We start from the raw sequence: 24062 nt of genomic DNA, 5'->3' as shown, positions 1-24062 counted from the left end.
CATCTATTTTCAAGGGACTTAGAGTCTATAAATGTAATTTCCCCTGACTCAAGCTTCATACTATCCTTCACCTTAGACAGCTGAACCTACAAATATTTGGAACTTGCTTGCAATCCACACTATAGAATAGGTAACCATGTCTCTAATAAGCAATCATATTTGGTTCAGCATCATTTGAGTAATTTTAAATTTCAGACAAAGGTGGCCATTTTCAATTAACACCTAAGTATCTAGTATATTCACATTTAGTGCTGCATTTACAACTAAAGTATAGGTTGGCACACAGCCTTTCTCAATCATCTTTAATTCAGTGCAGAGAATGTAAAATTCTGTAATGTTTGTTTCTTGTTATGAGTATACTACTTGTACTAACTTTCAGGACAGACATTATGCTAAGGCCTGATCTGCCAGTTCAGGCAAAGAACTGTTGAAGAGTCAGAAATTCTCTGAGCCCTGACCAACTACTTTATCGTCAAAGCAGCAAAGATAATATGGGAAACTCTACAGCACCATGCTCTGCTAAGTCCCTGCCACATTCAATTATAGCAGCATTAACTGCATTTCAAATAGTGGTCAATAACATTTTAGGTCAAAATGGGGATGCAGCAGAACTGAATATGTGCCTTTAGGAGGAGGTGACTTCATTATGTTAGCTGCTTCTGTGAATTAGAACTCTTACTCACATTTTCTGAATAGCATTTATGAATCAAGTTTGTTGCCATTAACTATGTAAACTTATGAGACTGACAATCTCCTGAGCAATATAAACTAGAATAAACATCCATAGGGAAAATCTGAAATCGCTCCATGATCTCTAAAACAATCAAGCAAGAGCTCCCAATATAGTCAATTATGCTGATATTCTACACGTTGTAACATGTATCTTTGGCTTCTTAGTAAAGCCATAACTGGGTATACTTATTTCAATAACGTTAAATATGAAAGCATCCTATATATTTAAAAATAGTAAATCTCTTCTGCAATATGCTAATAATGCATTTTCAAACATTTGAAATGCAACATACAAATGTACATTTTCATTAATTTTAGAAGTAATGAGGCTTTCAGGTATGTTTACGAAACAATTTACTCTTAATTCCTCACTCATTAAAAAACTGGTGTCAAGTACAGTGATCTTTAATAAACAATTTTGCTTAAATTATTCTTAATCTAATAAAAATCCCTACAATTATTAGATCGGCACTGAGACAGCAAGAGCAATAAAATCATTTAACAAAGAATATTTAACAGGCAATTCTGAAAAGGTAGCACTATAATACAACATCCTGAAACAATTACAGGTACTTGGGCAAACACTTGGAAGTTAAGTGGATTATGCACAACATTTTATGAAGTCTAAATCAAAAACAGAACTAAAATTTCAAATCACTCCTTAGATTTCAACACTGTGACTTTAAAACAAGACAAAGTAAAGTGAACAATTCTCACAGAATCCCTCCAAGAAAGTGCAGTGATTTTGTAAGATCAAATCTAAAAATTGACTGCATTCCAATGGGAAGTGCAGTGCTCAACTCAGCTTTTACAATTGCTCCAGGTGCTATTTCAACATTGGCTGCCCAAAAGAAACGGCAAATGATTTTTCTCTTTCAACTTGTCCCACTCTTCATCTGCTATATTGACTACATAATGAGTTAGAATTATATTTAGTCCTATTTAATTTGTCCTAGGACTAACTATAATGATTACCATGGAACTAACAGATTGTCTTCAAAATTTATCTTGTTCACTAATGTCCTTAAGGAAAGTAAATCTGTCATCCTTGGTTGGTCTTACCTATATGTGACTTCAGACCCACAGGAATGTGGATTACTCAACTGATATCTGAAATGGCCTAGCAAGCCATTAGTTCAAAATGCAATTAGAGGTGGGTAACTCACCTTGCCAGTGACATCCAGCAGGAAAAAAAACAAAATCAAGCAGCTTAAGTAGGGGTATTTCTAACATTAGACTCACATTTCAACAAATTAAATTGAATAATTTCTAAACTGCTACAGAAAGCAGAATCCAACAATTGGTGCAGAATCTCTCATGAAACAGATACTTGAGAATTATTCTATTTGGGGAAATATTAAAGTGCATGACCTAAAATGATAACTTGATTTTCTTCTACATCTGAAAACTAAGATGTTACTGACTATTTACCAAATTCACCTGATGTCAAGATACTCAAAATGATTCAAGGGTCAATTTCGGGCATCTCTTGGAAAGACATTACCAAGTGAAGTTGAGTGACACACTAGTCAGAAGGACCAAAATGTCATCACAATGAGGCGCAACCAAGACAGGCATCTGGACATACCCTGCCAGAGTAGCAGTGACTGGACACCACCAGATGCAACATGGTATGGCAGAGAAGACTGACTTGGGGAAGTAAATTTAAGAGTGAGATTTCATCTGGGCTGCAGTGAAAGACTGATGGACCAGGGCCAGTGCACATAGGTCCTCCAGTCACATGCAGCAGGAAGAGAGACAGACAAGTTACACAATAAATTTTAACTTTGTTCACTGGAATAGAAAAGGTCAAGTTTACCGAATCCAATTGAAGTTCTTGGATTATCAAATTATTGCTTGAAAAATAAAAGCAAAAATTCTCAAACTGTTTTCAGGTAAACAGATTAAAAAATTCTACTCTGTATTTAAATCATAAGCAGCAACATTTATCACAAAAATGACTCATTTAAAAGTTAACTAGTTACAGGCAAGTAACATACACAGTTACCTGAATGGTAGGATGCAGGTAACGTGGATTCTGGCTCTCTTGTTACACTGTATGAACGTTTGGTATAGCACATGCAAAACTCTATATGAGAGGGGAATGTTGTAGTTCTGCATAGTTTAAAAGTTTAATGCTCATTTGTGGAAGGGATTATGGCTGAAGATACATCTTCTAAAATGAAATGTAATGAATGACAACACTACGAAGAAAGAAAAACAGCTAAATATATGTTAATTACACACTTCCATACAAAATAACTTCATGTAAAATACACATTTAATTAACCCAAATGACAACAGAAAAATCAACTTTGATTAGCACGACACATTTAGTTGCTGCTTTGGTTTATTTTTAAAACATTGTGCGTAATCCTATAAATAAAACTAAGTCCTAAAACAAACAATCCAATTGATCAATTAATTGATTCAGTTTACAATTCAGCACCAGTAAAAAAAGTTCTGACTTTTACCAGAAAATAGACACAACAGCATTCTGTTCATGGAATTACAGGGTCACATTTTAATTCCTGAATCTTACATCGCTTCATTAATATCAACACATGTATACAAACAGTGTAAAATAACAGTTACAGTGGTGGTTATTCATCCATACAAAATAAACTTCTGTTTTATGGAAAAACTATACTTCATATCTACATGACAGACGGCCCATTTTTTTCCAAAGAATATTTAAGTTGAGCTACAAAACCTCCAGAATACCAAGGGATGCAGATGACTTCAAAAAAAAAGCTGTAAAAAGTTTTGATTTCATTTTGTAACACACAGATTGCCAGTTGGCTATTTGGCTACAGCTGGTTTAACAACCTGCGTTAACCACTGTATTAAAAATGAACTAGAACACCACACTGTGCAATAAAAGCATCTGGAACCTAACTTGAGCCTTCTAGTGTGCTTAGATCTTAACTACTGCACAGAAATGACTGACGGACTGAGCAAAGACAGACTATTTAAGACTCACGTTTGTTGCAGCTGTTACAACTCCCCAGTGTTACCATCAGTCAGCTGTTAAAATTAGTGTTCCCTAAAAGAATCTTGCCTAACAGTTATAATGAAATGTTAATCTGCAATATAATACCCAAACATATACATAAAAATCAGATTGGGATAATGTTGTTTTGGTTAAGTGGCATGTTTGGCCTGGGGAACTGCCACAATGTATAACAGTAGATGAGATAAAAGCAACAATCATGATCATAAACCACTCTCGCTGCAGTCACGAGTACCAGCTTTTACACACAGGCTTGTGAAACAGTCTATCTGTAGTATAGCACATGACTGAGGTGCATGTTCTTCTGTGCTTTTCCAACCATTCACCATTTTGATTAGAAAATGCTTAACAGGCCCATTGGATGCTCAAAGATCCAGTGAACATGATGGCAGTCTCATCATTATGGTCCCAGTAGTAGGTTGAATTCCTCTGCTAAGGAAGATTTTGACAGGTTTCCTTCCTTCCAATTTACACTTGGAATTGGAGGTAAACAAAACAAGAATGAGGATTAACACATGGGACAGCAACTAATTCATTTCAGACTGATAGGAATTTCAACTGATACTTTGCACGCCTATCCCAGTTTATGTTTCCTGGCAAAGAATTCCAAAACATCATTTTCGTGCAGTTCCTGCTCCCTTGCTCAAGCTTTCCCTAACCCGCCCCAAATCTGAATCTCTTCCCCATTTGGGAAACTGTCAATCAGGCTCCCAATCACTAACTGCTAGCCCTGCCAGCCTGATTGGCCGGTTTTCCTTTCCAAGTTTGTTCCAGAGAGGTCCAGTTCCCCAGTGGCGTGTCGCTGCCACACAGAACTCAAGCCCTCTAGTTGAAACATTGGCACACTGTTTGCTACTCCTTGTGTTGCATCTTCTGTAGTCACAGTGAAGCAGCCATTCCTGATTAAGACCCCAAGCTTAAGGAACAGTTGCACCATTGTATCAGACCCCAAAGTAAGCCATCACATGCGTCAATTATGAGCCTAGACGAGGTCTTTTTCTTGGAGATGCTTCTTCTTCCTCCTCCTCTTCCTCATCATCAGGATAATCTACAAGTCCCACTAGACCTCCCTAAGGAAATTCAAGAAAAACACACGTTTAAAGCAACATGTAGTTTTCCTCCTGAAAACATATTAGAACATTGTCTACTTCAAATTGTCCTTGCCAATTTACACAATTTACACTGCAGAACAAACCTACAGCAATCCACAGCATTTTTACTACACTGGTTTAAATTTTTGTTTGAAATAGTTCCAAAAGATTAAAAACAAAGCCAAAAAATACCGATACAATTTTGACACCTCATTCAGATTTATTTCAATCTATCGTCATTCATTAACATATTTATTACTAACAAAACAGGCCCACCAAAACAAAATTGCCAGTAGACTTATTTAAGGTGATCAAGAGTTCAAATCCTTGCATCCAAGTAAATGTAAAACAAGAATCTAAATTTGAAGCCTAGGAAGTAACCAAATTCCAAATTTATACTTAAAACTTGAAACAGATATTTGAACACAAGGTGATTCAAACCTTTGTCGTCATTGCAGTGGATGAACTGGTATGCTTTGCAGAACTGGTGGAACTGGCTGGAGTGGTCTGAGCTGCCATTGATTTACTATTAGTCCCATTTGTTCCATTTGCTGCACCAGATGCACAGGTATGCGAAAATGTAAATTTGAAGCTTGGACTTGAAGAACGTTTTGGAAAGTTTTCCTTGTCCTCACTTTCTTTAGCTAGAAAGGAAACATTTAAAGGCTCAGACAACACCAAACTAAAGTGATTATCTCAGTTAAACAATAACCTTAAGTTTTATATTTCAAACATCTATATTGACAGTGGCACTCTTTCAAGTTGTGCTGTTCTGATTCCATGGCCTTCTAGGCAAACTTTTACACTAGGTAAATGTATAACATAGAGAGCTGCAATCAATCAGTGGCAGCCTTTGCCAGGAGAGATGTTGGAATTGGTTTTTTCAATAAGAATGCAAACACAGGATGCTTTTAAAAAAAAATTAGTACTGTGCACCAACTTTGTAACATAGCTGGTATGAAGTTGCAAAAATCATAGCCCATGAAGTGAAATGAATAGTAGCAGTAGGATACAAAATCAATTCAGATATAAAGACTGAACATTAACATTTGCTAGAAAAGCTCAGCAGTTTTGGCAACATCGGTGGAAAAGAAATTAGAGTTAATGTTTTGGGTCAAATGATCCTCCCTTAGAAATCAACCCAAAACGTTAACTTGATTTCTATCCACAGATGCTGCCTGACCTGCTAAGCATTTCCAGCAATTTCTGTTTATGTTTCTGATTTTTTTGGTGTTCATTTAAGAGTAATGGATATACGGTTTGTTTCTCAGACTCTGGTTAAGTATATAGGGGTGTTCCCAAAGATCAGTGTTAATTTTAACACATCAAGTGTGGTACTGATTTGCAATTCAGTATAGGAAACATAAATTATGAAGTTGTTGATTATAACACTTGGAGATATAATAGTTTTTTTTAAAAAAAGCGTAACAGCATGTGATCATTATGCCCATTGAGTCTGTTCCTCCAATATGATCATGGCTGATTGGACTGTGACCTCAACAGCCTTGTCAAACAAAGATTTGTTTAACAGCCTGGATTATAGAATCTTTACAGCTCTGTGTACAAAAGAATTCCTCCACTTAAACAAACAGGAGAGTCTGTTTTAAACTATGCCTCCTTGTTCTATATTATGAGCTAAAACATCTGCCCAGCACCTACACTATCAAGCCTCATCAGAATCTTGTGTTTTAACAAGATCATCTCATCTGTCATTCTTCATGAATACAAACACACATCCTTCTGCACAGGAACATTTGACAGGTTCTCTCTCCATTTCAATAATATTCTGCTTTTCTGCTGGTGAAACTCACCTTCCCACATATACAGATTTATTTGCCAAACGATCTATCTACTGATCTTGCTCACAAACTGCCCTCTGACTTCTCTTTGTATCAGCAGCAAATTGGTTACAATATAGGCAAGTCCCTTCATCCAAGTCAAGACCAACAGTAAACAGTGGAGGCCCCAGCACAGATTCCTGCAGCAATCCACTTGCTAGTTTGCTGACCTGAAATGACCCATTTGGTGCAGTAGTGGTCACCCTATCTCTGGGCCAGAAAGTCTGGGTTAAGTCCTCTTTACCCCAGACAAGTGCCATCCCAAATCCAACAAGCTGATTAAAAACTATTCTAACTGCTTTCATTTAGTTAAAACAATTCTTTTTCATGCTAACCTATTATCACAAACACTGCTAACACTAATCTTGTGCTGTGACCTTTTATGAACGTCTATCAAATGGCTTTTATAGATCCAAATACACAACTATTATGGTGTCCCTTTATCAAATCTCATGCCCTCAAAGTCGCCTAATAAATGTGCCCAACAGACTTACATAATTTTCTAAATGTCCTGCCGCCTCGCTCTCCTTTAATAACAGATTCCAGCAAGTTGCCCAACATTAGCTTCTCCTGCATAGATTACTGCTTTGTGTCTCCCTCTCTTCTTGAATACTGCTGTTACATTTACATTTTTCAATCCACTGCAACCTTCCCAGAAGGAAGAAAATTTTGGAAGATTTTTAAAACTTTTTTGAAAACCAGAATGTATGTCACTGGTCGGGCCAGCCTTAATTGCCTAATCTTCAAATATCTTGGAGGTGCTGTGGATGGCGAGCTGGCCTGGAACCACTGGAGTCCTTTCAGTGAAGATAACTGCACAGTACTGTTAGGAAGGGCACAAGACTTGCGACAGTGCAGGAAAAGAAATACACTTCCAAATCAGGATGGTGTGTCAGTTAAAGGGTAACTTTCTGCCCCTTGTTCATACTGACAGTAGAGTTTGCAGGTTCGGAAAGTGCTGAAAGAACCGGTGATCTTGTGGATGATACACACTGTGTATTGGTAGTTGAGACAGTGAATGTGTGGCTGCTTTATTTTTAAACACAAGGGTCTATAGTGTGGAAAGAAGCCATTCAGCCCAACGAGTCCATACTGTCCTAAACATCCCTGGACACTATGGACAATTTAGCAGTGTCTGGTAGAAACTGTGCTGAAGCAGTTGCACTCATCCAGGCAAGTAAAAAATACAACAACACAATCTTGACATGCTTTTTATAGATGATTTACAGGCTTTGAAGAGTCAGGTGGCTGATCTACTTGCCATCAGGTTTCTTGTTTATAACCTGTTTTTGTAGCCACGGTATTTATATGGCTGGTCTAGCTTAGGTTCTGGTCAATGGTAATTTCCAGGATGTTAGTAATTCATCAATAGCAATACCACTGAATGTCCAAGGGTGGTGGTTATATTTTGCCTTGTTGGAGATGGCTACTCCCCGCCACTGGTGTGACACAAATGTAACTAGCCACTTTTATGTCCAATGTTGTCCAAGTCTAGCTGCATATTGACACTGGCAGTTTCAGCATGAAGATTCAGGAATGGTGCTGAACATTGTAGCTTCCTGTTGATTAAATAATCCTCATCTTTGGTGCAGCACCTCCAACCAATGCTCTGAGTAATCAGTCCTCGGTCTCAGCAGTGACTTCCTTTGTTCCCTAGTTCTTACCTCTACCCAAACTAACTTTACATTTTTATCCTCTGAGCCAACATCACTTCTCACTGAACTGTATTAAAGGAAACACCCGGCCACCTTCTCCCATCTTCCTCTACTTCCCAAGCATCAAATACCTTTGAATAGTCATCTAAGCAATAGGTGCCCTACAACTTGTCTCTAATGTCTAGTATATCATGCTCATTTACTTATATTTGTGTTAATAATTTACCCACCTTGTTACACATGCTGTATGTATTCACATGTAAACAACTTTTTTATTTACAATTTTTCTCTAGGTCACTAACTAGCCTTATTTGCTGTTGCACTGGTGTTGTATGGTCCATCATTCTCTGGTCACTATCTAGACCTCTAGCTACACAACACGTTGCCTACTTTCCAAAACTCTGGCAAGGTGGCACAGCGCCAGGGACCCGGCTTCGATTCCACCCTCGGGCGACCATCCGTGTGCAGTTTGCATATTCTCCCCATGTCTGCGTAGGTTTCATCCGGGTGTTCAGTTTCCTCCCACAGGGCAAAGTTGTGCAGGCTGGGTGGATTGGCCATGCTAAATTGCCCATTGTGTACAGGGATGTGAGTTATATGGGGATGGATCTGGGTGGGATGCTCTGAGGGTTGGTGTGGACCAACCGAAGGGCCTGTTTCCATACTGTAGGGATTCTATGATCTATGAAAACTTCCCTCGCTAACCCATTATTGTACTGGGGGCACAGAATGTAGAATTGGGCAAATATACTGAAGATAAAGTGCTGTTCACCAATGATGTGAATTGAAAGTATGCAGGAAAGGCAATAGAGGCGCTGAAGGCCTTCAGTTATATGGACAATCCCAGTCACTGTAATGAAGAATCGCAGATGCTAGAGATGTGAAACAGACAAAAGCAAAATGGCTGGAGAAACTCCGGCAACGATCAATTCTGAAGATGGGCCACAGGTTTCAAAACATTAATTCTTTTCTCTCCGCAGGTGCAACTTGACTAGGTTTCTCCGAAAACATGATTTGGTATTGTTTGGCTCAGCTTCTGCAATATATTTTCCAAAAAGAGAGGAGGATCAGGCTTTCAAGGTGAGGGGTTTTTATAAAGCATAGAGAAATGACTTACACTTGCTGTTGTATCAGTAGTTAGGTAATACACATTTAAGAGGAGAGAAGAAGCATTACAAGTTTTGATCTGGCATCCGCTACCTGATAGAAGGTCGGGTAAGTGGATTCAGTAGCTGCAAGAAATGGATGAGGTACCGTGGGCCAAAGAGCACCCCATTTGTAATGTATCATGAATGGGAGAATTAGGAAGCTCCCTTAAATTAAGTGAGCATCAACATGACAGGATTAACTAACTATTAATTGATTAACTATCAACTATTTTTATTGTATCAGAATATTGCAAACATCCACATTTGCAACACCAGTTATAAGAAACAGAAATAAGTGAAATCTCAATTTCAGATTTCCAAATTTTGCAAATTAAAAAAACTCTCTCTGAATTAGACAGACTGAAAGCCTGGAAGTTTTAAATTTCAAACTCCTCCGCAAACAGGAGTAGTGAAAGCAAAGCCGTAGCTTCCCAGCATTGTGCGCTGTAACTAATTATAGGTAATTGCAGGTAAATTCTAAGTTACAAAAACAGCTGTAACTTAATGAGTCACACAATCAATAACCCAAGAGATTCTACTTTTAATATGCTTGAGCAATTAACTTCCATGGATTTTTCACATTTAAACAGTCTATGGGCAATGTTTCAATAACTTCAACTATATCAAAATGAATTAATACTTATTCAGATTAAAGTTTTTAAGGAAGGAAATACCAAAGATATGCTATAACATCTTGCAAACAAAAATACAATAGAAATGCATTTCTATTAAATGGTTAGGATGACAGGTTTTTACTTAAATTTAAAATATGTTTTATCTTATTTCAGCCATTTGGTAAAGTCTGAAAACAACATGGAGAATTTCTCAGTATATATGGACAGTGACAGGCTAACAGATATTCAGAGCAAAACGGGGACCTTCAACCGCCAGTACATTAGCTATATACTGCTCACTAATGTGGAGGGTCAAAGGCCAGCCATCTGGATACTGCAAGACAATTAAATGCACATGGAAGCAACATGGACAACAACCTTTTCTTTTGGTACTTAGCATTCAGGTTTTTAGGATCAAGTACAGTACATCATAAAATGTATTACAAAAGGGCTGAAAATTACAGTACCCTTTTTAGTTTCCAGAAATTTTCCATAACTGTCTGGATAATCATCCTCTGATTTAGACTTCTCTACATGTGGTACTAGAGCCTCTCCTTCCTCCTCCTCCTCATCCTCATTAAACCACATCTCTTCATCTTCTTCCAATGCACGAGCATCTCTCCGGTACCGATTATTACGTAATATGGATGGTACACTGAATTGAAAACATAATAAACAATTAAACACCAAGTTCTACAGAAAACACAAAATATTATCTTGAATGCTGAATTGTTTTTTTGACTTCCAAACTGAGGTAGTTATATATTGCTTACAGACATATTTACAAATCACATCAGCTAATCTGAGTTATGCAAGCTGTCAAGCCCCAATTTTGTTCCTCGTACAATCCCTTCATCATTTTCTCCTCCTCCTATTCCGTCCTTGTTCCCTTTTCACCAGAAGGTGCTGATCCTTATCGGTGGTTTGGCTTGTGGATGACTGCAGCCCTCTGGGACACTGCCCAAGTCATCATATTTTGTGCATGAACCAAAACAGTGTGCATCGGCAAACATTCTATTACAGAAGGCAACAGAGACAAGTCTGATCCTTGGCTTACCTAATGTTCACAAACAAGCACTGTGCAGCTTAAATTCATAAGTAGATTGAGAAACAGAAATACTTGCTGGCATGGCCAGTAAACCAACTGAAAACATCTCAAAGTTGATTCTTCTGAAATTAATTGATAAATGGAACTGGAAACCTATAGCATGATTCCTAGCTTGCATGAAATACTATATAAGACTGCAATTCCATCCAACAAAAAAAGCCAACACTGTCAAGTTTGTTGATATATTTTGTACAATTTTGCTGTCAATTACAACACAATTATAACAAGTTTCCTTATATACTGCAAACCAACATTTATCATTTTCTTTTGAAAACTCCACAAACATATTTAAGTGCATAGTGAAGTCCATTTCCTTACTGAGACTTATTATAAAGGTTCCCCACATATCCGATACTTGGCTCAAATTTCAGTAAGGCAGTCTGTGGACCAGCACCTGCAATTCACACCCAAAAACAAGCTTCCCAAAGCACAACAGTAAACACCCACAAACTGAAGAAATGTAAATGTGAAAAAAATATAAAAGTTCAATCTCAGCAGCGATCTGCATTCAAGCCTGATGAAAATACTTTCCCTCATTTTCAGCTAGAGAGAAGATTCTTTACCAATATTAGTATTATCAATTCCCCTACATTGGTATGATTAAAAAAAACTAAAAAGTCACTGTAGCACATACTGCTCACTTACAGAACCAAGCTGCGGGTAGCTCAGGGTTCTTAACTTTTTTTTAAAAACATAAGTCACTTGACAAGAACAAGGTAACAACTCCAACACCAATCCAAAATTGTGGAATACCAACCCAAAAAGTTAGCAATCACCAGTGAAATCAATTAATAATTTAAATAGCTCAAAGTTATAAATCATAAGTTTTCACTGCAAGTCTGGATAATCAGTATGTGATGTTAAAATTTCTCCCCTTTGAATATTTTAATTTGATACCAATCTGTGATATTAAGTACAACTCATGAAATCCAAAAAATACGCAACAGCTCCGCGTGCTCAATATTTCGTCAATTAGTTTTAACAATTGATCTCCTCCCAGCTCTAATTGGGCTACATAGTTTTCAAAGTACAAACATTATTAGCCTTACCATTTAATCATTCCATCTGCTGGATGATAATGGAATAGTGTAGGTTAGATGGGCTTCAGATTGGTTTCACAGGACGGCACAACATCGAGGGCCAAAGGGCCTGTATTGCGCTGTAATGTTCTATGTTTATGCTGTCAGATTAAGGACCTACTACATCAACAGGAACTGTGTCAAGCAAATTGAAATTATAAAGTATTCCATTTTTGCAGTGTTATGCTATAATGTTTTTAGTTACTGGTGAGTAGCCACTTACTGATCAAGCACCAGACTTATATAGATTTAATTGGCAATTTGGCAAAACAAAATGCTTGTCATGCAGCCAGCAAGATCACTTTGGGAATAACATATTGCGAGTTGCGAGCTGTCAAATAATATTTGCTACGGAATGCAGTAATCAAAATTGGAAGTGATAGCACCACACCACTCTTCTCTATATGGCACCTGCAATTGGCCAGACACAAAATGCCTGAATGAATCTTTGTTCATGATCTTGTTCCTTCCTTCAGCTCCTCTCCATTCCAAATGTAAACTTTGTTCTATTCTTCAAATCAGATCACAGTCTGAGAATCTTAAAACTAACATTTCATTACGTGTGATGATAATAATAAGTCTAATAATTTATAACATATACTGTTTGTGATCATACAAGCCACAATCTAGAGTTTACACACATACTGAACTTGAACTGTTTTTTTAAAGATTCAACAGTTTTAAGCAATGATCTCTGAAACACGATTATCAGAGTTGAACATACATGAAGGATTCAATTAATTCTCCTACCTGTTCAGCTTCTGATTTTGAAGTCTATCCCTTTCCTGCTCATATCTCAGCTTGAGTCCTTTAAACGTTTGCACATATTCTATGTGTTCCAGTGATTTGTAGAAGTTGTCAACTATATGTGTTGTAAGTGACTTGATATCTTCCTGTGGTATCAAACATGACAACAGAAAGCACTGACAAGATACTTCAGAATGGTACAAAATCTTAAGTGACAGAAGAAGTTAGTCTAAGGAAATCTATAAAAAAAAGTTTTTTCACAAACTATTACAGAAATAGAAACTTACCACTCTGATAAATTCAAAAAGTTCAATTATTGCTGAATTAAGTAGATTATATCTGGTTCCATTATCCAAAAAGGCATTTATAACTGGTTCAAAGAGATTTCCTTTTGTGATGTAACGATTATAAAATTCATCCTTTAGTCCAATTATTCTCCTCATGAAACGCAGTGCACCTGTTTTCAGAAAAAAGAAACTGCTTACTTAGGTCTCAGTACTTCTCACTAGTTTGGACTACTTCCTCCAATATAGCTCATTTTGCTGTGAGGTCCAATCCTTCCGTTACTCCAAAAATGACCTCAAACTTATTGGCACAAGACCAATTCACGAACTGTATCCAATTTGGGGATCACCTGAACCTCCCTCAGCAACCCTTCAAGATTTAGGCTCCATTGCACCATACTATACACCTTTGCACACAATCTCCTTTTTAAACTGCATCTCTAAGATCCAACACCTATTTCTGTAATCTGCTCTTGAATATGGTTTCTGCCTGGTATCTTGATTACCAACATAATCTCTTTCCTACAACACGTTCTCCACCTTTACTTTCTCCAAAATCAGTCGAAGGTTCGCTCACTTTTTCTCTCAGACTGCCTTTACTCTCTCCAAGGCCTCAAAAGCATTGCAATTCAATTATATCGTCAGCATGTGATTCTTTCATTCGGCTTGCAAATCATTCAGCTTAAAATTATGGAATTCTTGAGGTTGCTAGGTTATGGTTCCTCTTCACCCGTGTTCTTTCATTTTCCGTTTTCCAGCATTTTCTCCTTAGCATCTTTCGTGCACCTCCTCCTAGTGGTTAGAATCAATTATACTGATGCATAACTCAAATTTCTTATCCTGAGTCACATGTTTTCCCACTGAGCTCAAAGCCCCATTGTTGATTCCTGTTATTTATCGTTTAAACAAGACTCTTTAGCAACATTATCTTGACCAGGATCAGCTTCCACATACATACTGGTAGTACAAAGCCTGGACTCCTTTAATCACCAACTCCAAAGCTTTTAAATACGGTGACTATTTAACATCAAGTCTCAGATGACTCAGGATTTCTTTAAGCTCTACACCGCTAAAATAGGAGACCACTCTCACCTCCATGTAGCAGGCAAGTGACTTCAGTTTTAATGCCAATATTGCCGACTGTCCACTTAGGATAACTTCAGTAGAAAAGAATTTTAACGTCCTGATTAACATCTGATCACATCTCTTCCATCCTTTCCTTTTCCATTAAAAGCACATTTTTAAAAAAACTCAAATTTTGTTTACATGCTATAACTTTATAAATGTTTCACGTCCCATAACATCCACAAAAGGCAGAACGAATCCAATCTGGCCAATTAGTGCTCCAATTTACACTATCAGCAGCAAAATAATGCTCAGCACTTAATAGTGCTATCTGGAGGCAGTCAGTAAGTAATAAATTGCCCGCAAACTCAGTTTTGATTTGGGGCTTGATGTTAAGCAGAGTTTGTTATTTATGAATTCTGGAATTGCTAGTAATGGCTGTCAGAATTGTGTGACTGTTGATACATAATCATAGTTTGGATTCTGTAAAGGTTACCCAGCCAACAGCACCTTCCAACATAAATGGTAATCAGAAAACAGTAATAACTATCCTACTTTCTTCCAAACAATTCCACAGGATCACATCTGAAAGGTCTCATTTGAAAGATAGTATCTTGGATATCAGGTAAGTGATCCATGACCTTTGTACTCAAGTCCGGATCTTATATTAACCCTTGGGAGTCCAGATATAATTCTGATGCATCCCACTATAATAAAAGACTCAAAATTCACAACACAGGACACAATCAGCCCATTTTGTCTGTACCAGCCAAAACTGAGCCCTGCAACCTAATCCCACATTCCAGCCCTTAAGTCTGTGTAGCCCTGGGGGGTGCAACACGAAGTGCACCCAGGTGCTGTTTAAAAAGTGGTGAGGGCTTCTGTCACAACCACCTTTTCAGGCAGTGAGTTCCAACATTTGGAGGAAAGAAAAAATTTCAATCCCCTCTAATCAATCTAATTACTTAGACTCGGTACTCCATGGGGACTGACCAGTATTCCAAGCGGAAAAAGGAAAACCTGTCCACTCGGTCTGAGAGCATCAGCTTTGCTGGTTTAAAGACCTAACCCATCCAAATAACGCTAAAATTCTCCATTCCAGAGTACAAAAAAAGGCCCCTGTAACCTCTTCAGTGCAATATATCATTTGTGATGAACAGTAACTTTAACTGCAACCTATCTGATATACTTTTTAAGCATAATTTCTTTCTTACACTGCCTCAGCTAAAACAGCGTTTTTTAAAAAAATTCAAAGGATACTGGCATCATTGGATAGGCCAGCATTTATTTTCTATCCCTAATTGACTTTTAACTACTGTCTTGGCAATTATATTGCTGAGACTCTGCGGTCAAACGTAGACCAGGCAAGGATAGAAATTTCCTTTCCTGAAGTAAAGTGAACCAGATGGGTTTTTAATTACAAATTTAAAAAAAAACATTTATGGTCATCATTAGATTCTTAATTCCAGACTTTATTTTTAATGAATTCAAATTCCACCATTCAAATCTTGGTCCCCAAACCATTACCTGGGTCTCTGCATTGTATCCCATTCTGTTTTCTTAACCACATTAGCGGGATAGTGAGATAGAGGTACAAATATGTGAACAGATAATGGAAAGGTGTAGGAGAAACAGGGTGGTGGTGATGGGAGATTTTAATTTTCCCAACATGGACTGGGATTCACTCAGTGTTAGGGGTCAAGATGGAGCAGAATTTGTAAGGTGTGTCCAGGAGGGTTTTCTAGAGCTGTATGTACGTAGTCCAACTCGGGAAGGGGCCATACTGGACCTGGTGTTGGGGAATGAACCCGGCCAGGTGGTTGATATTACATTAGAGGACTACTTTGGAAATAGCGACCACAATTCCGTAAGTTTTACAATACTCATGGACAAGGATGGGAGCGGCCCTAAAGGAAGAGTACTAAACTGGGGGAAGGCCAACTGTATCAAGATTCGGCAGGATCTGAGGAATGTAGATTGGGAGGAACTGTTTGAAAGTAAATCCACATTTGATATGTGGGAGGTTTTTAAGGAGAGGTTGATTAGCATGCAGGAGAGACATGTTCCTGTGAAAATGAGGAATAGAAATGGCAAGATTAAGGAACCATGGATGACAGGTGAAATTGAGAGACTAGCCAAGAGGAAAAAGGAAGCATACATGAGGTCTAGGCGACTGAAGACTGACGAAGCTTTGCAAGAATATCGGGAATGTAGAGCGAATCTGAAACGAGGGATTAAGAGGGCAAACAGAGGACATGAGACTTTGCTGGCAAACATGGTTAAGGAAAATCCCAAAGCCTTTTATTCATAAATAAAGAGCAAGAGGGTAACTAGAGAAAGGACTGGCCCACTTAAGGACAAAGAAGGAAAGTTATCCGCTGAGACAGAGAAAATGGGTGACATTCTTAGCAAATACTTTGCATCGGTATTCACCAAGGAGAGGGACATGACAGATGTTGAGGTTAGGGACAGATGTTTGCTTAGTCTAGGTCAAGTTGACATAAGGAAGGAGGAAGTATTGGGTATCCTAAAAGACATTAAGGTGGACAAGTCCCCAGATCCAGATGGGATCTATCCCAGGGTACTGAGGGACGCGAGAGAGGAAATAGTGAGGGCTTTAACAGATATCTTTGCAGCATCCTTAGACACGGGTGAGGTCCCGGAGGACTGGAGACTTGCTAATGTTGTCCCCTTGTTTAAGAAGAGCAGCAAGGATAATCCAGGTAATTATCAACCGGTGAGTCTGACGTCAGTGGTAGGGAAGCTACTGGAGAAGGTACTGAGGGATAGGATCTATTCCCATTTGGAAGAAAATGGGCTTAAAGTGATAGGCATCATGGTTTTGTGCAGGGAAGGTCATGTCTTACCAATTTAATAGAATTCTTTCAGGACGTGACAAAGTTGGTTGATGAGGGAAAGGCTGTAGATGTCATATACATGGATTTCAGTAAGGCGTTTGATAAGGTTCTCCATGGCAGTCTGATGGAGAAAGGGAAGTCACATGGGGTCCAGGGTATGCTAGCTAGATGGATAAAAAAAAACTGGCTAGGCAACAGGAGACAGAGTACTAGTAGAAGGGAGTTTCTCAAATTGGAGACCTGTGACCAGTGGTGTTCCACAGGGATCTGTGCTGGGATCACTGCTGTTTGTGATATATGCAAATGATTTGGATAAAGGTGTAGGTGGTCTGATCAGCAAGTTTGCAGATGACACTAAGATTGGTGGAGTTGCAGATAGTGAAGGGGACTGTCAGAGATTACAGCAGAATATAGATAGACTGGAGAGTTGGGCAGATAAAGTTCAATCCGGGCAAATGCGAGGTGATGCATTTTGGACGATCAAATTCAAGGGTGAACTATACAGTAAATGGAAAAGTCCTGGGGAAAATTGATGAACAAAGAGATCTGGGTCTTCAGGTCCATTGCTCCCTTAAGGTGACAACGCAGGTCAATAGGGTGGTCAAGGCGGCATATGGCATGCTTTCCTTCATTGGGCGGGCCATTGAGTACAAGAGTTGGCAGGTCATGTTGCAGTTGTATAGGACTTTGGTCCAGCCACATTTGGAGTACTGTGTACAGTTCTGGTCGCCACATTACAAAAAGGATGAGGATGCTTTGGAGAGGGTGCAGAGGAGGTTCACCAGGATGTTGCCTGGTATGGAAGGTGCTAGCTATGAAGAGAGGTCGAGTAGATTAGGATTATTTTCATTAGAAAAGACCGAGATTGAGGCGGGACCTAATTGAGGTCTACAAAATCATGAGGGGTATAGACAGGGTGAATAGCAAAAAGCTTTTCCCCCCCCCAGAGTGGAGGACTCAATTACTAGGGGTCATGAGTTCAAAGTGAGAGGAGGAAAGTTTAGGGGAGATACGTGTGGAAAGTTCTTTATACAGAGGGTGGTGGGTGCCTGGAACGTGTTGTCAGCAGAGGTGGAAGACGCAGACACGTTAACGTCTTTTAAGATATATTTGGACAGGTACATGGATGGGCAGGGAGCAAATGGACACAGACCGTTAGAAAACAGATGACAGGTTAGACAGAGGATCTTGATCGGCGCAGGCTTGGAGGGCCGAAGGGCCTGTTCCTGTGCTGTAATTTTCCTTGTTCTTATCTACTTGTTCGGCAATCTTCATGAATGTTTGGACATACACCTTATTTATCGTTACTCTTCCCTGAACAGTTATGGCATATAATTATGTGTTGTTCATCAACTCCAAATATACTACCTCAATCCTCTGAACTGAATTTCATTTGTCACTTTCTGCCCACGTGACCAGTTTGCAGTGCTCTTCATGAGGATTTTATTTGCCATCTGCAAAAGTCTCAAGCTTGCTATATACTTAATTCTAGATCATTGATATGTAACAAAACAAAAAATACAAACAGCCTTTTAGTCACAAAATATTTGCCAACCATTATTTTTGTTCTGAGGCAGACACAACAGAAGGCCCTCTCAGCTATCAAGTCTGCACCAACCTACCTACACAAATCCCACTTTCCAGAATTAGGCTCGTAAACCTGAATAGATGACATTTTAAGCACCCATCCCTGTCCTTTTTAAAAATGGCGATGAGATATTACATTCTCAGACAGTGCACTCCAGATTCCTAACAGTCAGTGAAAATATTTCACACACATACCCTCTAAACCTCCTGTCCATCACCTTAAAATTATGCCTCCCTTAATAGACTCTTATTCATATACATTCTGTTCATTCTCCTCCGTGTTATACACCTCAGTCAGGTTCCTCCTTTACCATTCTGTGCTCAAAAGAAAATGTCAATTTATGCAGGGATAACAAGGTGTACAGCTGGATGAACACAGCAGGCCAAGCAGCATCAGAGGAGCAGGAAAGCTGATGTTTCAGGTCGAGACCCTTCTTCAGAAAACGAACCATCAGCTGTTCCTACTACCTCTGTGAACTTACGCAGCCTTTCATAGTTAAAATGCTGAGACATAGGCAACATCCTGGCGAATCTCTTTTGCATTCCCTCCATTGCAATAATTTCCTGACTACACTGCGGTGACCAGAACCCCACATGAAGTAGTCCAGCTGGAGCCTAACCAGTTTTGAAGATAAAGGCAAGCATCTTGTATGTGTCTTTAATTACCCTAGTCACCTGTTCTGCCACATTCAAATGATCTCTGGACTAGCACAGCGAGATCTCCGTACCTCTGAACTTCCTAACATCTTGCACTACTCAATTGTCTCCTTATTTTTTCCAAACAGCATCACCAAACACTTCTCAGGGTTAAATTCCACCGCCACTTATCTGCCGATCTGACCGACCTGTCTACATCCTACTGTAACTTAAGACCTTCTTTCACAATACTAACCACTTAACCAATCCTTGTGTTATCTTATTTACCATGCCCCCTAAATTCTCATCTATATTGTTTATTATCACAAACAATATGAAAACCACCTATGAAAACTGATTCACTGGCCACTGAATACTACCCTTCAGTCACAAAAATAGCCTTCAGCCATGAAAGCAATGTTTGATCCATCTTGTTAAGTTACCCTGGATCCCATGTGCGCTTATTGCTTTCCTTGTTCGTCTGCCATGTGGGACTCTGTCAAAGGATTTGCTAAAACTCACAAACTACATCAACTGCACTACTCTCACCTATGCATTTGATCACCTCCTCAAAAAAATTGCTTTTATTATTTTGACTAGTGTGCCACATAGGTCCCTGTTAGAAATCTTAACATTTATTTCATCCAACATTTTACACTCAGCTACAATATCCATGTTGTTTTCCGTTTTGTGGAAAGAGATACATGCCATGACCACTTGTTTCATCCCACGTAAATTATCTTTTCCATTTATCAATCTGAAGGCCAATACATCCTAAGTTTTGGTGCCAGAACAGCTCAATTCAGGTGCTGCCTAACCTGTGCTCTGTTTAGTTGGAAATATGGCTTGCCTTGCTTTATATTCTAGTGTTCTCAATAGAAAGGACCAATATTCCATTCTCAATATTTTTCATAATATTCTGTAGGAACTGAATGTTTAGAATGTTCTCTGTATCAAGATCAATTATTTTTGGGCTTTTACTGTTCTAAATTTGCACTATTTCAGAAGTATCCTGGTCTAGCCTTATTAGATGCACAGAGAATACCATCTTCTGGTGGACGATAGGAAACACTTACCACCTCCAGGACATTAAAGTGAATCTTGAAAACTGCCATATCACAGCAAAAGAACATTAGAAGGACTTCCAATCATGATTTGACTAGAGTTACTCAGGTTTCTTGGACAGACATATTTATTATTCAAATTAATATTCGCGATGAAAATCTGATAAATTATTAAAGAACATGTCAAAACAGGTGGCAAACACTGGTTAACATCTGACCTGGATGGTTGGCACAGACATGGTGAGCCAAAGGGCCTGTTTCTACACTGTATGTCTCTATAAAAGACAGATAAATACCAAGACTATTATTTTCACTTTCACAAGTGTTCACTTACACAAGGCAAGGAAAGTATGTTTTGAATTCATCAGCACCAAAACTCTTCTAAGTAAATCTTTGTTCATGATGTAGTTCTTGATGTGATATGTGTGATGCTCTACACAGAAAGTGAGAAGCTCTAGGATCAAGGCCAACAGCTGTGCTGTCTGGAAGTTATCTAAAAAAAAATAAAATTTTGTCATACATTTGAAAATAACATCTTTGGAATCATTTTAAAAAGTCAGAAATAGAGTGAAAGGAGTAATGCATAATACAAAGCTGCATTTAACCTCTGGCACCTGGGTTCAAAACCTAGCCAGACCAATGGAATGCAAGTCTTTCTTCTTTCAAAGAAGATAGGGTCCCAAAAGAAATCATTTGACTGTGTTCAATATCAGCAGAAAATTGGGGCAATCACAAAACCTTAAGGCTAAGGTCAGAACACATTTGGATTTTGGCAGTCTCTAACAGTTGAAAGGACATATCTTGCAAATAAATATTTTGCACATACAAGAGATAAAGTTTGTTTGACTTAATAACATGTTGGGCAAGTGCAAATTAAGTTTTACTCTTACTTAAGCTGCATAAGATTGCACTTCATGCATTAGTAAAGATGAAAGCTATGTTCCCACTAAAGATACCATAATTTTCCTCTCCCCTTCCCCCCACCCCACAGGATATTTATGTACTACAATTTCAAAAGTCCTGGCTGTTTGTCAATATCTTCATTCTTCTCAAATAAACTCTGATTAGTAATCCTAATGGGAGTGGATCGTGGTATAATTTTGAAGGAAATGCAGGTAAAGAGACTCAAGAATGTATATAACAATCTTTGATGGTGCTAGGGCATAATGAAATGGAAATTTAAGCATACAAGACATGGCTTCATTAGCTGAGGAGAGTATAAAGGCTATACAAAACTTTCATAAACTGGCGAGGCCTCAGCTGAAAAGCAGTGTTCAATTCTGGGCAGCATAGTTAGAAAAAATATTCAAGGTCACAGAAAGGGTACAGGGAAGATTTACTACGATGAAGCCAGGAATGGCAGATCTGAGTCTTATGAAGAGGTTGCAGCAGTTATGACTGTACTCTGTGGAGTGTATATGTAAAGAAAAATTTGATAGAGTAAAGGAGACTATTGCTGATGGTAGAAAGGTTGATGACCAGAGAACATAAGTGGAAGCTTATTGGCAAAAAAAGAGAGGAACAATTAAGTTACTTAACAGTATGCTATGATCTGAAATGTACTGTCTGAAATAGATTCAATAGTAACACTTGGAAATACTCAATTTAAAACAACGTACGAGAACAAAGAATCAGGGTTAAATTACAGCCCACCTAACTATTTACGTACGCATGCAGTGCCTCTTCCCATGGTGTATTATTCTATGATCTGCCCAGCACCACACAAATGTGAACACACACATCTTCTAGCAGGTGAAAGACAGCAATCAAGAGCGACAGCTATTAGCTGATTCTTTGCCGACATAGTTCAAAGTCACCGAAGCTAAATATCAGGACGCCAAAAGGCACGTTAGTTGCTACCAGTATCTCAACACAGCACGAGGCCTAGAACCTTCTGGTCTAAACTGTTTAACATCAAAATGTAGTTATTTAATTAGACAATCCATGCCACACAAGCACAGCGTGCACTTTCAACACTGCTTTAACATCACAACTATATTTCTTGCTGTTTTAAATGAATGTGCCAACATGAGCTAGACGGCATAATAGTTGAAAACAACTTTCTACAAGCTTAAACTCCCATAGAAAATTATCTTGCAGGTTACAAATATTTTATGCAGGCAACCCACTAATCATAATCGTTTAACAGCTACTTCCAAGCAGCTGGTCAATAGCCATTCAAGTACATAACACTTTTTTCTTCAGAAACAAAGCAAGTGCTTTGCTGCTATTTAGTGTTTAAAATCCAAATGAGACACACTCCACTCACACAAAATCTACCAGTTCAATAAATAAACATGAAACTTACCAGAACAAAAAGCAGTATTCCTGCTGGATTCAACTATTCCTGTATCTAATAAATAAATCAAGTACAGGATTATGTTAAAAACATTAATTGCTAATGCAGTTCTCAAAACCAAATTAGGAAGCCATTCACACCTAGTATATTCATTTAGAAAACTCAAGGTCCCCACACTGCAGTGTTTATAGTTTTAAATTATTTCAATTTTTCGTTTTCATAACTCTAACTGTAATCCCTGTGATGGAAAGGCCACATTACTGTCGATTTAATATTGTTGTAAATTTATTGTTAATTTGAAATCTCACCTCAAAGAAGTAACATATTTCCCAAAAAATAAGTTAAGAACTTTCAGCAGTAGTAAAGCATCGCTAACTACTTAATTTAAAATGAGCTACCATCATTTAGGTCATTTCAGTCCCTGGTGCTCCATTCGAGGCCAAGACTGCAACAGACTCCTAGCTATGCAGATAAATAGTTCCATTTGTACATTAACACCAGCATGCACCAGTGCTGTTTATGCCAACTTTTAGTCGCCTAAGAAACCAATTCAACTTGCCTTTGGATTTTTGTTGCCCCCTAACAGAGTGGCATACAGTGTATCAACCTAGATAACTTGGAGAAGACAGCAAAAAATTCAAGATAGTTGACCCACCCTAAAATTCTACAAGGGCATGCAATTTATAAAACAGAGAACATTACAGCACAATACAGGCCTTCGGCCCTCGATGTTGCACCAACCCGTGAAACCAATCTGGAGCCCATCTAACCCACACTATTCCATTATTATCCATATGTTTATGCAAGTTTGCACGCACAGTACTGCTGCAGGTAGGGCATTCCACGCCCTTACTTCTGAGTAAAGACCCTACCTCTGGCATCTGTCCTATATCTATCACCCCTCAATTTAAAGCTATGTCCCCTCATGCTAGCCAACACCATCCGAAGAAAAAGACTCACTGTCCACCCTATCTAATCCTCTGATCATCTTGTATGTTTTTATTAGGTCACCTCTTACCGTCTTCTCTCTAATGAAAACAGCCTCAAGTCCCTCATAAGACCTTCCCTCCATACCAGGCAACATCCTGGTAAATCGCCTCTGCACCCTTTCCAATGCTTCCACATCCTTCCTATAATATGGCAACCAGAACTGTATGCAATACTCCAAGTGCGGCCTCACCAGAGTTTTATACAGCTGCAACGTGACCTCGTGGCTCCGAAACTCAATCCCTATCAATAAAACC

General features: G+C 38.6%; 1 protein-coding gene across 2 annotated transcripts in view; it reads right to left on the bottom strand.

Annotated features, from left to right (window-relative positions):
- Positions 1–3227: 3227 nt before the first annotated feature.
- LOC125454619 (serine/threonine-protein phosphatase 4 regulatory subunit 3B) overlaps positions 3228–24062 on the bottom strand; it is a 59849-nt gene continuing 39014 nt past the window's right edge. The window contains exons 10-16 of one of the 2 annotated variants that reach the window (XM_048535568.2): positions 22828–22872; positions 20854–21012; positions 13313–13482; positions 13029–13171; positions 10559–10746; positions 5278–5480; positions 3228–4815 (exon numbers count right to left, since the gene is read on the bottom strand). In XM_048535568.2, the coding sequence (XP_048391525.1) occupies positions 4720–4815; positions 5278–5480; positions 10559–10746; positions 13029–13171; positions 13313–13482; positions 20854–21012; positions 22828–22872 (1004 nt within the window). In that variant the 3' untranslated portion in view covers positions 3228–4719. The remainder of the gene's footprint in view (positions 4816–5277; positions 5481–10558; positions 10747–13028; positions 13172–13312; positions 13483–20853; positions 21013–22827; positions 22873–24062) is intronic. The other variant, XM_048535569.2, reaches the window with a different exon arrangement.

The sequence above is a fragment of the Stegostoma tigrinum genome, chromosome 9 (genome assembly GCF_030684315.1).
Source record: "Stegostoma tigrinum isolate sSteTig4 chromosome 9, sSteTig4.hap1, whole genome shotgun sequence".
Lineage (NCBI taxonomy): Eukaryota > Metazoa > Chordata > Chondrichthyes > Orectolobiformes > Stegostomatidae > Stegostoma > Stegostoma tigrinum.
This window is presented reverse-complemented; position numbering and strand designations above follow the sequence as displayed.